Source organism: Musa acuminata, chromosome BXJ1-9 (assembly GCF_036884655.1).
Source record: "Musa acuminata AAA Group cultivar baxijiao chromosome BXJ1-9, Cavendish_Baxijiao_AAA, whole genome shotgun sequence".
Classification (NCBI taxonomy): Eukaryota; Viridiplantae; Streptophyta; class Magnoliopsida; order Zingiberales; family Musaceae; genus Musa; species Musa acuminata.
In genome coordinates, this window is record NC_088335.1 from 48,717,525 (window position 1) to 48,732,993 (window position 15,469).

Genomic DNA, 15,469 nt, shown 5'->3' on the forward strand with positions numbered 1-15,469 from the left:
CCATTTCACCGAGTTTTTTTTATAGCACGTCATCATGTCATCTTTTTCCCCACTTTTCGTCTCGATGGGGCCATCCCAGCCGTCCATTTTTTGGCCCATATCCGCCGTCTATTCTGTTCATTCCCTCCGTCTTAACCGTAAGCCCCTCCCCAACCCCCCCCTCTCTCTCTCTCTCTCTCTCTCTCTCTCAATGGCGACCCACTCCAAGCCCACCGGCGAACCCGTCGTCATCGGGTACCCGGCGGCGGGAATTACAGCGCCTCTCCCGTCCGCTACCGCGTACACCTACGCCACGCCGCGGCCCGACCACTACTACGCCGACCCGCGCACTGGCGCCGCCTTCTCCGCCAACCACAACCTTCTCCTCTACCGCATCCTCATCGCCGCTGCCGTCGCCTTCCTCCTCGTCGGCTTCATCTCCTTCTTCCTCTGGCTCTTCCTCCGCCCCAGCGCCCCCGTCTTCATCGTCTCCTCCGCCACCGTCTCCGCCTTCAACCTCTCCTCCCCCTCCGGACCCTCCCCGCAGCTCTCCTCCTCCTTCAATCTCGCCCTCAACGTCTCCAACCCTAATAAGAAGATGGGCGTCAACTACTTCCACGTCGCCGCCGCCGTGGCATACGACGGCGTCATCCTCGCGGAGACAGCACTTTCCCCTTTCTATCAGGAGGGAAGAACCTCCACCACATTGCAGGCAACGCTGGCAACGCGGCAGGAGTCTGTGGGTCTTGACGTGGCGAGGGGGATGTCACGCGATCGTGCGACCAGCGGCGCCGTCCGGTTCGACGTGATGGTGGAGGCGTGGGTTTGGTTTAAGACGAGCGCGTGGAGTACGAGCAGCAGCGTGATGAAAGTGTACTGCGAGGGCATCAGTATATCGCTCATCAACGAGACGGTCACCTCTGGATCGATGGCTGGGCCAACAAAGCAATGTCAGGTCAACATAGGATGGTGAGCTTGATTGGTAATCTTGCCTTTGCTTCTTCCTCTTCTTTATATGTCTTTGAACGATTCTAGAATGCATATCATAAATAAGCATGCATGGATGGTCTGAAGTCTCTGTTCTTTTGATTGGTAATCTTTCCATTGCTTATTCCTCTACTTTGTATGTCTGCTAGAATGCATAACATAGATAAGCATAGAGGTCTCTGTTCTTTAGTGTGGATATTACTTCTTGAATGAAATGATATACTTTTACTGTAGTTTTCTATTATATATCTTGCTCTTGGTTATTTTTGTCGATTGAGTTGTATCAATCTGTGCAATGTTACCGAAGTGGTGGGGAAATGCAAGTATATAAGAACGAATTTTTTTTTGGAATTGTTGGTGTTTTGCATGTTTAGGTTATAAGAATGCATTTTTGTAGGTTTTGCTTGTTTCTTTGATATATACAAGGCTGCTATGAAACTATTGGTATTTTTGGGACTACAGGCAATTCCTTCCGAGCCTTTTTGTATCTTTTTATCATGGGTCGTCAAAGTTGTTGATGAACTGATGCGTCGTGGTTGGTGAGTCAGCACGGCGTGATCCACGGGTCGATGTCGGGAGTCTTCGGTTGGCTTCGCTGGTTGCTGAAGTCGGTCACGCCCTCAGGACGGAGTGCTGGCAGTAAACTGTTGGCGTCTCTTGGTTGGGATGAAGATTGTGGCTCTGTGGAGGCTACTTTCCGGTTGGTTACTGGCTTGGCCCCTCCGACGATCAATTCAGTGATTGGTGGAGGTTTTTGTTTGTTTTTTGCCTCCCCCTGTGTTAGGAATGGGGTCGACACTAAGAGAGGGGGGTGAATTAGTGCAGCAGTAAAATTACGTCGGTTAAAAAAACCTTCGTACGATAAAAACCGATTTCGATTAAAACCGTTTCGGAGAGAGGTTAACTTGAAAGCGTTTTCGTAAAGATAGCTTGAAAGTGTACGGAAGATAGATAGTGGATATAAAGCAAGTTAAGAGGTTTGCAGTAAAGTAAATTACTCAAATATAGAAATGCAAACCAGAAAAGAACACGCCGATTTTATAGTGGTTCGGTCGTCGTGACCTACATCCACTCCATCGATTCCTCTTCCGTCGAGGCCATCGGCATCCACTATCGATCTTCCTTTATAGGCGAAGATCAACCTCCTTCTTACAGCTCTTTCGCCTTTTACCGGGTTTAGGAGATAACCCTTACACCCCCACTCACTTCTCTCTCAAACTATTCTAATACTTAGAACTTTGAGAGGAGTTTCACACAAGAGTACAATAGAGTTTCTTTCTTTTTTACTCGCAATACTTGTGTGTATTAACCAGGGATGAGAGGGGTATTTATAGGCCTCAAGTTAATTCAAACTTGGAGCCTAAAAATATCTCATCCCTGGTTTCCTGGGTCTGGGTGGTACCACTGCCTATGCTGGGCGGTACCACCGCTTGACACTGTCTCGGAGATTATGCCACGACGGTGTCACCTCTTGGGGCACTATTTGGGCCTTTTTATTGGGCCTAACATAATTCTTACATGGGCCCAATTGGCCCCTAATTGGGTTGGCCCAAATCCAATCTCAATTACGTGCTAACTATGAAATCTAAGGCATTTGCTAAGCTAAACAAGTCCCTATGTCTTGGTTTCTTCCAGCGAGCTTCCGGCGAACTTCCGACAATCTCTCGGCAATGTTCCGGCGGACTCCCGACAAGCTCCTGGACTTCTCGGCAGAACTTCCGACGAACGTCTAGAATTCCGACGAACTCTCGAACTCGCAACGAAATCGCTTCCTTGACTCCGGGACTTCATTTTGCTTCATGCCTTGCTATCGTAGTTAATCCTACACATGTAAAAACACACTTCGATCTAGACAATTAATACTAAGCATTAATCATGTTGTCCGGCATGTCATTGGTCCCTCGATGCTTCGTCCGATTCTTCGGCGCATCGTCCTCTCTTACGGTCTATTGCCCAATCGGCCAGTTGACTCTGCAACTCCGATATCCTTGGCGCAATATCCGTTCTTCTTGGCCCGATGCCTGAATCCATGGCCCGAAGCCTTCTGTCGATACGTCGACCGATCCTCCGACTCGACATCCAATCTTCTGACATGTTTTCCTCCGGCACAACATGATTCTTCCTGCTTTAATTGTCTCATCCTGATCGAAGCATCCTGTGTCACTCAAAACACAGATCAAATCATAAACACTTATTAATTGGTTTTCTCATCAAAATTCGAGATTCAACACCTTGGGCCAGAAGTCGGCTAGGGGTTTTATACTACTGTACGAGGGTCGGCCGTACGTGGGTTTGGCGTGACGATCGATCCTCGAGGGGTGAGATGGTACCTTTGTGCGGCCGCCGTCTCGGGACGCGCGGAACGGCGCCATACAGTGTCGTCCCGAGCTTTCCGAGACGGGATGTATTGAGCAACACCTTAGTACAGATTCTGGCTTGGCGCGTGGGGGTGCTCCTTTTGCTGACTTGGCGGTGGCATGGCGTGGCATTGATTGTGATGTGGCCGGACCCAAAATATACCTTATAAAAAGTGATTGAGATAATGTCAATTAGGTCCATCCAAGGCGAAAGTGTTGTTTGTTACCTAAATAGTCACTGATTATAGAACCAATGTTACTTTGGTTTGTTTGACTTTGCAGAAGTGACCACACTGGTTCAATGTTACTGCTTGGCCCAATTTAGAACAAGGTAGTATCAATGTCCTTCTGACATTGTCAAACTGAGCAATCCTGGTCTCGATTAGCATGTGTAAAAATTAGTGTATAGGGTGATTGATTATAAGGTGTCTAATACGAAATCATCTATGGAATGTTTCACATTGTTGTAAAAGAATCTATTGGTGTGGGTTGAAAGTTCAATCGTCTCCGATTTAGAGTTGAGATGGGTTTCTGATGGTTCCAGTATTTGCTTCGACTGTGATAGATTTGTTACTCGGCATCGTTGATGAACATAGGTGAGATGGATGGGAACTTTTTATAACAAAAATTTAGAATGTGATAAATCAACTGTCAATATGTCGCACTATTTTCTACGAGTCTAAGAAAGGAATTGACAATCAATTTAGATAGCATTATCGTACAGAGAAATACATATCCATGTGGAAGATGTGACCAAATCTAGGAATTGGAATTTACAATGCCACAGATATTCATGTGTGAGAGAAGAAGATAGATAAATTGATAGGATATGATTGAAAGAGTCAGATTTACATATATCAGTTTTGGTCCACAACCTAGAAAGTTAAGCTTTTGGATTGAATCAATGCTTAATCTCATATATTAATTATAACCAACTTAATTCAAATTCATCTAAATCTCTAACACCGAGACTTGTAACTCTACCAGACTTGTTCAGAGTAAGAAATTGTCTGTCTTGTTTTGGATGTCAGATGAAGAAGCTGAACTAAAACGATGGTCATATGTGGAACTGACTGATTCAAGAAGGCAATACTTGATGGAAGGGAAGCCTCCAAAGATCACAGGAGGATACAGAATATAAGGTCTGCTTTTAACTTAATGTGACTCTGAGAACTCTAGGGTTTGGTCAGGGATGAGCCTAACATGCTTTCCTCTTTAGATTTACCAACTATCCTCTGCATTATTTGCACTAATCAGCTAAGAACCATCTATATTACCAGTGCTTTCTACTGCCTGCAGAGCTTAATGTTCTATTCTTTGTTGTTCCTTGGTTGGTTAATATAGTGAGATTTATCGTCTGCTGATGCTATTCTGATAAACCAAATGTTGTTTACAGTTTTTGCTCATCAGAATACCAAGTTTCATCATCCTGAATGATTCCATCCTTTTTCACTCTTATCATGTTGCCTTTGCCCTGTCTCATGCATTCGAAAGGCACCTTGGTATGTACACTGGTCTATCAGGCCCGAGTCATAATATTTGATATCAGAACCAACCTAACATTTGGGCACTGATTAATCTCATATCGAAAGTAGACAGGAATTTTGGTCACTGGCCTGCCTCTCTCTCTCTCTCTAGATATATATTTTTCCTTTATGCACGTCAAGAGAAACTTAATCTTCAACAAGAATATGAACTACGAGCTGAGAAAGAATAAGCTCCATATTAGCCCAAGTATTTATTTTTTGTCGGAGGCGGTGCGTTATTCTAACGCCAACTCCTTCCGTTAACGCCCGCCAGCCATTTCTTATTTGCGTAACTGCCATCTTCGTGAATGTTCTCCTCACCGTAGGGTTTGACGCCGGTGCACACTCCGTCACTTACTCTGTTCTACAGTTACGCCACGTCACCATTAATCAGTGCGTTTTGCGCAATGAATCCTATCATTACCAGCAAAGTAAGTATAAGCCACTTCTTTATAAGCCACACCACACCCCCCTCTCGCCGCTCCACTCACTGTCTCTTCTCTCCGCTCTCGGATTCCCATCTCCCGATCCCCTCGTCGTTATCGTCATTGGATCCACCATGAAGAAGGACTGCGGCATCCATGGAGAGCAGAAGCGGCACAAGCTGTACCGCCGCCTGTTCGCGACCTTTCTGGTGCTTGTCATCCTCGCTCTCCTCGCCGTCCTCGTCGTTTGGCTCGTCCTCCGCCCCACCAAGCCCAGGTTCTACCTCCAGGACGCCGACCTCCTCCGGTTCAACCTCACCCCTGGCGCCGCCCCCCTCCTCACCTCCGTCGTCCAGGTCACCCTCTCCTCCCGCAACCCCAACGACCGCATCGGCGTCTACTACGACCGCCTCGACGCCTTCGTCCTCTACAACAGCCAGCAGGTCACCGCCGCCACCGCCCTCCCCTCCGGCTACCAGGGCCACAACGACGTCACCGTCTGGTCCCCGTACCTCTACGGCGCCGACGTCCCTCTCGCCCCTTACCTCGCCGACGCCCTCTCCCAGGACGAGAACGCCGGCTACCTCCTCCTCTACGTTCGCGTCGACGGCCTCCTCCGGTGGAAGGTCGGCACCTGGATCTCCGGTCACTACCACCTCCAGGCCAACTGCCCCGCCTTCCTCACCGTCGACACCGCCAAGTCCCACGGCGGCGCCCCGCCCTTGTTCCGATTCCAGCAGATCACCGCCTGCAGCGTCGACGTCTGACGGTGAGGCCGTTACAATCTTGACGGCCATCAGCCGTGACGGTGACGGTGACGGTGACGTTGACGTTGACGTCTTCTCTCTCACGTCCACATCTGACCACGCCATCTCCAATTTTCGAAAGTATTTCCATTTGTCTATATTGATTATATATATATTATGAAAACAGGTGGCGTAATGATATTTAAGCAAAAATTAACTGTGATTATGATTCAAACAGGTGGCAACATTTCATGACACAGCTTGTCTAGTTAGGTGGGCTCGGTTAAGAGCGTTGGGGGCCCACTAAGTGGTTGAGAGATTTCCAGTCTTAGTATGCATTAAATAATAATTTAATCTAGAAATTAATATAACGCATTAATTTACATGAACATAATGTTATCATTCTAATCAAGCTGATGATTTTGAGATTAATTATTTTAATTCGTCTTTTTTTTCATCTCATCATAAAACAAAAAAGATTAATATTGAAAGACAAAACACCCGTATGCAATCGAAAGGAGATGTTAAAAGTATCTTATAATTTGAACTCTAAACTTCCACAATAAAACATAAGATGTTAAGTATATTATAAGACTTACTGACGTGCGTGATGTGGACGCAACCCCTTCCAAGGAGATGCTCCTTTCTAGTCCGAGTTCACATGTAGGGACTAAGAGAGAGAGAGAGAGAGGGTGAGAAACTCTTGGCAGAGAAGCTTCGTCTCAAAAGATGTCATATTCCATCAACGACGACACCTGTGAGGCGCCGTAGTTCACGAAGTCAAAGTCTACTTTGGCAAGCAACACATGTCATTCATGTTGTCGATTTCTCCGCATAAGAAGTCAACATGAAGACAATCTGAAACCCAAAAGAACTCCGCGCCTCTGCGATGTCGACCTTCGAAGATGACCGCACACGTATACGGTAAATAACTACTGCTTTTTGTTCCGTGCATAGCACAGACTCCTTCGCACACCCAATCGATCGATCGTATTCTGAAGAAGGCTTCGTAGCAGTATATCGTTAACATGTCGAATCACATATAATAGAATTCGAAGAGCATAATTTATATTAGGCTTTGTTCCCGCACAAGTCGCCCACTCTCATCTGCAGAATTGGTTCCTCTGAAAGCAACTCCCTCCCCAACTCCACGAAGAAGACATATCATTCATGGGGTACACACAAAGACTTTGCGGAGTTATCACATAGCTAAATTTGTGGGCACTTCCATATGTATACGTGTTGATAGCTAACCAAGTAGGACTCCCTCTGCCTATTTACCATCGCGTCTATCCAAAATAAGCTACCAATCTCTCTCCGCGATCATCCCAACCTTTTTTACTCCGCCGCACGCGCACCAATTCCCCGAACGCGTCGCCTGTTTCGCCTTGTCACGCGTTTCGGATTCCTTCGCCTCAGGGTTTCGCAGGAACCTTCTCATCTCCTTCCTTCCCCTCCCAACAATAATACCTCTCTATATAAAGACCACGCCTTCGACCACCTCATGATGCACCGCAGCGTCACCCTCTTCTCGTCTCCCTTTGCGCCCTCTTATCTGATTTGCTCTCTTTGACCCCCAACCATGTCAAACTCGAAGCAAGGCCACCTGAACGGAGCCTACTACGGCCCTCCGGTCCCTCCGACGCAGTCCTACCACAGCGTGGGCAGCCGCTCCAGCTGCGGCCCCTGCTGCCTCCTCTGCACCCTCTTCAAGTTCATCATCTCCATCGTCATCATCGTCGGCATCATCGTTCTCGTCGTCTGGCTCGTCTTCCGCCCCAACGAAGTCAAGGTGTACGTCGGCACCGCCTCGCTCACGCAGTTCGCCTTCTCCAGCAACAACAACAGTCTGCAGTACAACCTCAGCCTGGACATGAGCATCCGCAACCCGAACAAGCGGATCAGCATCTACTACGACTACGTGGAGGCCCGAGCGCTGTACGACGGATCGAGGTTCGACTACGACGTCCTCCCCACCTTCTACCAGGGCCACAAGAACACCACCATGCTGTACCCGGCGTTCCAGGGCACGAACCTCTTGCTCGGCGACTCCGTCGCCACGACCTACAACAGAGAGAAGCAGGAAGGCTACTACTACGTCGACGTGAAGCTTTACACCAGGCTGAGGCTGAAGGTTTGGATCTTTAAGATCCATTACAACAAGCAAAAGATCGACTGCAGCTTGAAGCTTCCGGTGCCCGGGAGCTCGGGCAAGTTCGAGGGGACAAAGTGTGATGTGGATCTCTTCTGATCCCCTCACCTCCACATGGATATACTATTCATTCATTGTTTTCTTTTGCTCTTTGCTCTCTCGCGTTTAGTAGCAGATTGTATCCACCGATATGTTTCCTTCCCATTATAGTTTTTCTTTCTCGTATGTACTATGTCTTGAGTTCATCAGTTGATATGCATACATGTTTTATCTTCCTCTTCTTCTTCTGTACCTTTTGTTGGTCTTCTTCCATCGGGTATTATTTGATAGGTATCCTTTAAATATCATGCAATTATTACAATTAGGAAGATTAAATCTGCAAGAATCGTGATTAGCAAGCTTACAGCAGAAGCTAAAAGAAAGGGCAAAAAGAGACTGAGATCCCCGTGTTATCTTTTACCCTTCACAAGATAGAATATTAATTGCTGTGCACATCTTCAAAGCAGCTAAAAAGGAGACGCCTTCGAAGGAGCCTAATCGACACGATTAGGCATCACTGCCGTGCGATTCATAACCAACGACTCTGATCTCACGGGAATTACGACGGTCATCATAATCTTCATGCTTTTACCGTACACAAATCGTACGTCCGTTATTATCAACGGAAAACTAGTTTTATTTCTTGGTTAATCGACCTTTTGGCGGTTAATAGCACCTATTTATGTCGCTTTGTTCGTCACGACCTCAGGCACGACTGCCGCCGGAGCCCCAACCGCCCCTTCTCCAGGTCGTACGCCATGTAGTAGTCCTGCTGCTGGAAGTTGCCCAGTATGATCGCCGGGCCGCCGGCGTTATCCGAGGAGGCGCCGCCGTCGCTGTCGGAGACGATGGTGAGGCACATTGCCGCCCTATCCGGCCCCGTGAACGCGAAGTAGTTCTCCGGCGGGAGCCGCATCTCGGCGTGGCCATCGAAGCGGAAGGTCAGCTCCGGTAGCTCCACCTCGGCCGAATCCGGCGGCAGAGCGAAGCAGGGTCGCAGACCCGTCCGGGCCTCCACGGCGGCGGACCGTTTGTACCGCCCCGCCACGCGGTTCACGAACGCGGCGACCAGAGGCTTGAACACCGGCGGTGCCATGTACGTGAACGTGGTGCCGGAGTCGACGATAGCGCCGCCGTTGCCGCGGGAGTTGGGGATGAGGGCGGAACGGGGGACTCCGACTTTCTCGCCGCCTACGGCGATCTCCCGCAGCCCGACGTAGTAGTAGATGGAGAAGGGCGACGCTTCGTCCGCGCCGGCGGCGGTATTGTTGAGGAAGGGCGTGAAGCTGAGGCCGCTGGAGGTGTCGTCCTTGGCGGGGTCGAGGACGAGGAAACCGCTCTCGACGGCGTCGTCGTCGTAGCGCCGGGATATGAGGCAGTAGGAGAAGCGCTTGAGCCCCATTTGGGACGGGAGGGAGGGAGCGCCGCGGCCGAATCCAGCGACGCCAGCGGGCTGGCGTTCGGAAAGGATGGAGCAACCGACCGCGAAGTCGGGGACGGTACGGTGGGGGAAGGCGAGTGTCTCCAGCATGAGGAGACCGGCAGTGGAGCCGGAGCCATAGATGATGGCGTAAGGTGGGCAGGGGACGGCAGGGCAGCCGTCGTCGGAGGTGGAGTTGCAGGAGGGGCAGCGGGAGAGGCGGTCCCGGGGATGGATCCAGAGACAGCGGGGGTTGTGGCAGCCGACGAGGCGAGTGGAGGATGAAGACTTGGGGAGGAAGGGGATAATGGGGGCAGCAGAGGGGGAGGAGCAGCTCCGGCACTGGTAGGAGGAGCTGCAGGGGACCCAGGTGAGGTGGCTGCCGGTGTCAAGGAGGAGGGAAAGTTGCTGCGGCGGGGTGCCCAAGGCGAGCGTGAGGGAGTAACCGCCGTATGAGTGGGGGAAGAGTGGGGAGCGATAAGGAGCCGGAGAGGCGTCGTGGCGGCGGGGGTTCTTGAGAAGGGAGGCGCGGAGGGCGGAGGCGGAGGCCAGGGCGGCGAGGCGGTGGAGGGGGTCGGGATGGGGAGGCAGAGGAAAGCGACTGAGTTGAAGGGAGACTGGAGTAGAGGAAGCGGAGAAGAGGAGGAGGAGGAGGAGAGACAGGGAGAGCAGGAGGAGATGATGAGACGACGGCATTGTGGTGGTGGTGGTGGAGAAATGGAAGAGGGAAACGCTAGTTATCAGCCGAACGAGAGAGAGAGTGTGTGTGTGGGAAGATTATACTTTGCTTGCCTCGAAGCGCTACGGCCGATTGAGACCGTTGGTTGCGAGCCTATCGAGATGGCACCGGTAGCATTGGGTGCCCCGCCGCCTCCCTTTAAATCACGTCAACACATCTATCTTTCCATCAAGATTTGTGCCATCGATCAGAACGCGTCGGATCCCCTCAGCGCAGATTTCCACGTCAGCCTCATGGACCCAAGCCGTGGGTCAACGCTGCGGGTGCCAAGAGAGGGGTCAAACTTGATTCTTTCGCTGCTTGAATGCATCGAACAGTAACCCTATAAATCTTGTCGAGGATCAAAACACACTGTGATATTAATATACATCGTCTTCCCCATCCTCCATCCCAGGCGTAATAGAACAAGCGAGGCTCAGAAGCAAATCCAGAAAGGCCTCGACTATGATCCCGTGACACCTCTTCTCGTTCATCTTCAAGTACCAGCACAGCATCTCCTCGAGCCACTGCACATCCACCAGTCCATGGGCCATCGCCATCTCTTCCATGGACCACCTGAAATCCCAGTACGGGTCCTCCGACTCCACTTCCATGGCGATGCTTCCTTCGAAGGGAAGGCTCTCAGTCTTGGCAGCCGCCGCCGCCGCCCCCGTTATCGAGCTCGTGCTGTCCGGCTCGAAGAAGAGCCGGTCCGATCGTAGCCCTCGAACTACCACGGCCTCCACGCCCTCGGCCGCTGAGTCGTCCTCCGACGCCGTCGAGAAGCACGATTCGGTTAAGTCCAAGTACGATGAACCCAAGCCGTCGGAAACTTCAGCGCCGTCGGAAACTTCAGCGCCGTCTTCCTTTCTGAAGGAGTGGGTCGTTGGGTGCTTGCAAGAGGGCCAAAGCCATGAAGCAGGAGGAGAAGAGAGCGGTCTCGCGTCTCCCTTTCTGCAGAAGAGAGAGATAAAGCCAACTTTCACGGCCATTTGGCTTCTTTCTTACGAGTGGAATGAACGGAACTGCGTGTGCTATGGGTTGCTGGTAATCTGACTCTTCGCGAGGCATTAATAGAGGGTGACAGGTTTCTGAAGCCAGCCACGAGAGACAGGAAGGGAAGGTGGGAGGGAAACTGGAGAAAGAAAAGAACTCGGAGGATCACCGAACGTGGGCAATCCCTGTGTGCAGGTGGCACGACAAAAGCATTACTCAATACAAGCAGGAAGAGAGGTCGCCATTGGCGACAGATTCAGTGAGATGCTTTGATGAGTACTTAATTTGTTTGTGCATGCTAACAGCATACAGCTCTAATCTGTCATGTCTCGAATCGAGGTTCGTTAGCTGGCCATTGGCCACAACTCTCTAACTCGCCAATGGTGGATGGCCACGCTAGCTTACATGTTGCGTTTTCTTCTGCTTTTGCTTGTCCTGTGTCGATGTCTCCGCTGCTCCAATCATGGAAGGTCAAGCCGAAGAAAGGAATCGATTCTTCGAGCAAACATTTTGTGGTGTGTTTGTCTCTGTCCTCTCCGGACAATGCCCACCCATCTGAGCTCGATGGCATCTATCATTTCTTCCAGCTCTGCACATGCCCCTTTGACTGCCTCTTCGTGTATCCACGGCTGGCTTCGCAGAAGTACGTTTGCCTCTTAGCTAACACGGGAGATCAGCCGAATCTAAGCTTATCCAAACTTCATCATCGCAATAGAATTCTTCGTGGAAGTATGAATAATGAACACAGACTAAGACACGAAGGAGACGAGAAAAGGGAAGAGGGAAACAGAAGGCATATATAGGTGTTCAGCTGGGGAACATATTTTTTTTGATGAAGAGGGATGCTGAATCTGTGATCATATTACTTTTTAGATGTCGATTTTGATAAGGGTAAAAATGGTGACGTGACGCGCCACGACGTCAGCCACGCCAGGTGGACGTACTTTCCGAGGAAGCAAGCATTAATGCCGACTTGATGTGCGCCAACGTCACCAGCTCTCAGCCAACAACCTCAGCATTTGACTCCGTGCGCTCGATCGAGGCAAAGGAGCACGTCGACCAAGGCGTGCCCATACCCTACGGTAGCCCGGTTCTCCACGCAACCCCAGTGGCAATGTCAGACGCCACGAGAGGTACTGTCCTGCCCCTGCAAGCAACCACATCAGGTAACATCAAACTCATCTATAAATACCCCAGAGTTCTAAACGAACAAGGAGGGGGGGGAGACGAACTCACTCAGACACAAAACACTCAGATGCTCTTCTTCTGCCTCATCCACAATCCCCTCCACATCGCTGATTTGATCGTCGGAGGGGTCGGGCCGAGCTCCCGGCCCGACCTGTGTGCAGGTGGGAAGGACGGGATCGCCCCTTCCCGACGTTGCGGCGGAGCTTCCTCCCGACCCGAACCACTGTGCTCGGCCGCCGGGAGACCCCGAGGGACGCCGCCCGAGATCCCCCACATTCGGACTCCCGAACCGAGCCGCGTCGGCCCCGAGGCCATGGCTTAAATAGTTGCACACCGCAAGAGACTTCATGAGACCATTTTAGTGTGGTGTCTTTGGAGATTCCCTCTCAAGTGATTCAAATCAAATTTTCTGGTGCTGAAAACACCAAAATTCAAGTCGAAGATGTCTTCTGATACATCGGTACCTCATTGATATCTCAGTTGCAAGGCCAATGTCAGCATTATTGACTCAGTCCACGGGACTGTCATTACCTAAACGATGGCACTGAGCGAGCCTCTCACTCGTTCATAGTGATCATCATCTTAGACAAGTCAAAGAAGGGATCTTTAGACTCTGTCCTCGTCTGCATCCACTTCCGAAAGCAGCTTTGATTCGAACTTATCATCACTCTCCTAACCGGGCAGAACACCGTGAAGCCCACAGGAAAGACAAGTCAAAGAAGGGATCTTTAGACTCTGCCCTTGTCTGAATCCACTTCTGAAAGCAGCTTTGATTCGAACTTATCATCACTCTCCTAACCGAGCAGAACACCATGAAGCCCACAGGGAACCTCGAGGACCCGAACCTCTATCGCAGCAAAGGGAATTAACCATCGAAGATCCCATTTTTTTGGCATTGAATTCTTAGCTAGCATACACAAGATTCTCTTAGTACAAACGAATAAATCAATAAACATTTGTTTTTATTTCGGTATCAGCAGACTTCCAAGCCGTAGAGGACTCCGGCGTGCTTTCCGTCGTCGTTGCCGATGAAGAAGAGCTCCTTCATCCGTCGGAACGCTTGCCAGGTTAGCAAACTGTCCGACCCCGCCTGGTGGCACCGCCCCACCGCCCGGTCGACCTGGAGCGTGCTCGCCACGCGATCCAATCCGCCGTACAGGCTGTGGCAGTGCTTGATCATGTGCTTCATGTCGAACACCCTGTCCCCGAAGAAGACCCTCACCAAACCCATGAAATCGCCCAGATTGCTGGGTAATCTGCGGCAAGTTAAGATCTTTATCAAGTACCCGAAGTCGTACGCACTGTGGAACGTCACCCAGCTCACGGCCGAGTCGTTGCACACCAGCCCGGACGACATCAGGAGCTCGGCGAAGCGGCGGGAGTCGATCCCCCGCGCCCGGTTCTTCTCGAAATCGATCCCGTTGGACCTGAGGAGGTCGATGGACTCGGGGGCGTAGCGGTCGCGGTAGATGTCGAAATCGCGAAAGTTGAACTCCCAGACGTAGCGGACCGAGCCGCCGGCGCCGAGGTCGGGGAGGTTGCCGGCGGCGTCGGAGAGGGTGAGGCCCACCTGGATGAGGTGGAGGGCGTCGACGTTGGCCTTGAGGAGGGCATACCGTTCGGCGGGGCAGAGGATGGCGGGGTGCTTCCGGGAGCGGTGGACGACGCCGGGGAACTCCGTGTCCATGGCGGCGAAGGGGTGACACTCGACGGCCTCGCGGATGAGGTCGAATTCCGCCTCCAGGTTATCGGCCCACACGGAGCGGACCTGGACCTCGATCGGCTCTTTTGCATCTTCCAAAGAAGGCATCTTTTGGCCGCTAATCCGCTTCGATCCGATCGACTCCTACCGGTTTCCTTTTACGCTTTCACCGCCGGTTCGATTCGTCTTCCGAGATGCTCTGCTTCGATTGGTGAAGTGCGAGGGGGGAGGGAAGGGGGGTTTTGTAGTGGGGAAGTGAGATGTTTCCAAGAAGGCGGCCGCGGAAGAGGAAGAGGAGGAGGGGGAGGGAGTGAGTGGACACGGTCAATGAGCCAGATCAGGATTGTAACTGACGGGAGGCGATCGGGCACCAAGTCATCAGGACCGTCGGGATGTTGTGCCTCGTGGATGGAAAACCGGCGGCTGTGGGTCAGTGCGGACTGTGCAGTACAAGCGACGGCGAGTGAGGAAAAGGCCCAGGGTACAGGGAGGCTCGCACATGTCATGCGGGACCCGACGCCATAAGTGTGGCTCCCGGCAACAGTGTGCGGGCGGAATCGGTGTTCCCTGTCTTGACGGAACACACGGGGTGGAGAAAGGTGGTGGTTGTGGTCGTGGGATGCGTGTTCAACGAAACGCGTGTTTAATGGCGACAGCAGCCGTGGGTCGGAGGAAGGGGATGGTTTTGACCGGCTTCGTCTACGTTCATCTCATGTATCTTTATTATTGGGGAATCGATGAAGACGCTCTGTTAATTAATGAATGTTACTCTCCCTTTGGACAGTGGATTCGAGGAAGAGTGCATGAACACAGTGGCATCTGTTCTTTCGTCATCGTTCAATGCACTTAATTGGTCAGCAAGATGCGTAGTTCAATGAAACTTCAGTCTGTGGCTGTCGAGCATCCTTAACCACTCATCAGCACGGACGGTTATCCTGATCTGATAAACCAATGCCGTCCGATTCGACCATCATTAATCCAATAAAAAAATCATCGCCAATTCTGTAGTCTTTAACGTAATAATATTATTTATGAATATGTAAAAGGAAACAAATGTGGTTAATTAATTAACTAGAGACAAAATAGGAGTCAAACGCGTTGACTCGGTAGGCCGAGTCTTGGTCTCGCGTGCCGGAAAACCCATTTCCCTGCATTGCCTTATTGACTGCTGACTCACCGGTGAGAAGTCTCCTGGTTGGTTCGCAGAACATCTCTTTCAAGCTGCAAGCACGTC

General features: G+C 51.0%; 6 protein-coding genes across 6 annotated transcripts; 3 read left to right on the forward strand and 3 right to left on the reverse strand.

The window, feature by feature from the left end:
* Window positions 1-166: 166 nt before the first annotated feature.
* Window positions 167-4,635, forward strand: LOC103999465 (NDR1/HIN1-like protein 2). The gene is made up of 2 exons (XM_018818212.2): window positions 167-948; window positions 4,355-4,635. Coding segments are annotated over exons 1-2 (759 nt in total). The 5' UTR covers window positions 167-190; the 3' UTR covers window positions 4,356-4,635.
* A 685-nt stretch (window positions 4,636-5,320) lies between these two features.
* On the forward strand, window positions 5,321-6,272 carry LOC135593991 (NDR1/HIN1-like protein 1). Its single transcript, XM_065084391.1, has one exon. The coding sequence runs from the start codon at window positions 5,409-5,411 to the stop codon at window positions 6,039-6,041; it is 633 nt and encodes a 210-aa protein (XP_064940463.1). The 5' UTR covers window positions 5,321-5,408; the 3' UTR covers window positions 6,042-6,272.
* Window positions 6,273-7,511: 1,239 nt separating this feature from the next.
* Window positions 7,512-8,447, forward strand: LOC103999383 (NDR1/HIN1-like protein 10). The gene has a single exon (XM_009421143.3). It carries the CDS (start codon window positions 7,603-7,605, stop codon window positions 8,269-8,271), a length of 669 nt encoding a protein of 222 aa, XP_009419418.2. The 5' UTR covers window positions 7,512-7,602; the 3' UTR covers window positions 8,272-8,447.
* Window positions 8,448-8,553: 106 nt separating this feature from the next.
* Window positions 8,554-10,650, reverse strand: LOC103999466 (probable aspartyl protease At4g16563). Its single transcript, XM_009421220.3, has one exon. The coding sequence runs from the start codon at window positions 10,325-10,327 to the stop codon at window positions 8,909-8,911; it is 1,419 nt and encodes a 472-aa protein (XP_009419495.2). The 5' UTR covers window positions 10,328-10,650; the 3' UTR covers window positions 8,554-8,908.
* A 24-nt stretch (window positions 10,651-10,674) lies between these two features.
* Window positions 10,675-11,662, reverse strand: LOC103999384 (transcription repressor OFP13). The gene has a single exon (XM_009421144.3). It carries the CDS (start codon window positions 11,339-11,341, stop codon window positions 10,730-10,732), a length of 612 nt encoding a protein of 203 aa, XP_009419419.2. The 5' UTR covers window positions 11,342-11,662; the 3' UTR covers window positions 10,675-10,729.
* A 1,736-nt stretch (window positions 11,663-13,398) lies between these two features.
* On the reverse strand, window positions 13,399-14,465 carry LOC135593992 (probable CCR4-associated factor 1 homolog 11). Its single transcript, XM_065084392.1, has one exon. The coding sequence runs from the start codon at window positions 14,341-14,343 to the stop codon at window positions 13,507-13,509; it is 837 nt and encodes a 278-aa protein (XP_064940464.1). The 5' UTR covers window positions 14,344-14,465; the 3' UTR covers window positions 13,399-13,506.
* Window positions 14,466-15,469: the final 1,004 nt, after the last annotated feature.

Coding starts and splice junctions, on each gene's coding strand:
- LOC103999465 (XM_018818212.2), top strand. CDS start 191: ATGGCGACCCACTCCAAGCCCACCGGCGAACCCGTCGTCATCGGGTAC.
- LOC135593991 (XM_065084391.1), top strand. CDS start 5,409: ATGAAGAAGGACTGCGGCATCCATGGAGAGCAGAAGCGGCACAAGCTG.
- LOC103999383 (XM_009421143.3), top strand. CDS start 7,603: ATGTCAAACTCGAAGCAAGGCCACCTGAACGGAGCCTACTACGGCCCT.
- LOC103999466 (XM_009421220.3), bottom strand. CDS start 10,327: ATGCCGTCGTCTCATCATCTCCTCCTGCTCTCCCTGTCTCTCCTCCTC.
- LOC103999384 (XM_009421144.3), bottom strand. CDS start 11,341: ATGGCCGTGAAAGTTGGCTTTATCTCTCTCTTCTGCAGAAAGGGAGAC.
- LOC135593992 (XM_065084392.1), bottom strand. CDS start 14,343: ATGCCTTCTTTGGAAGATGCAAAAGAGCCGATCGAGGTCCAGGTCCGC.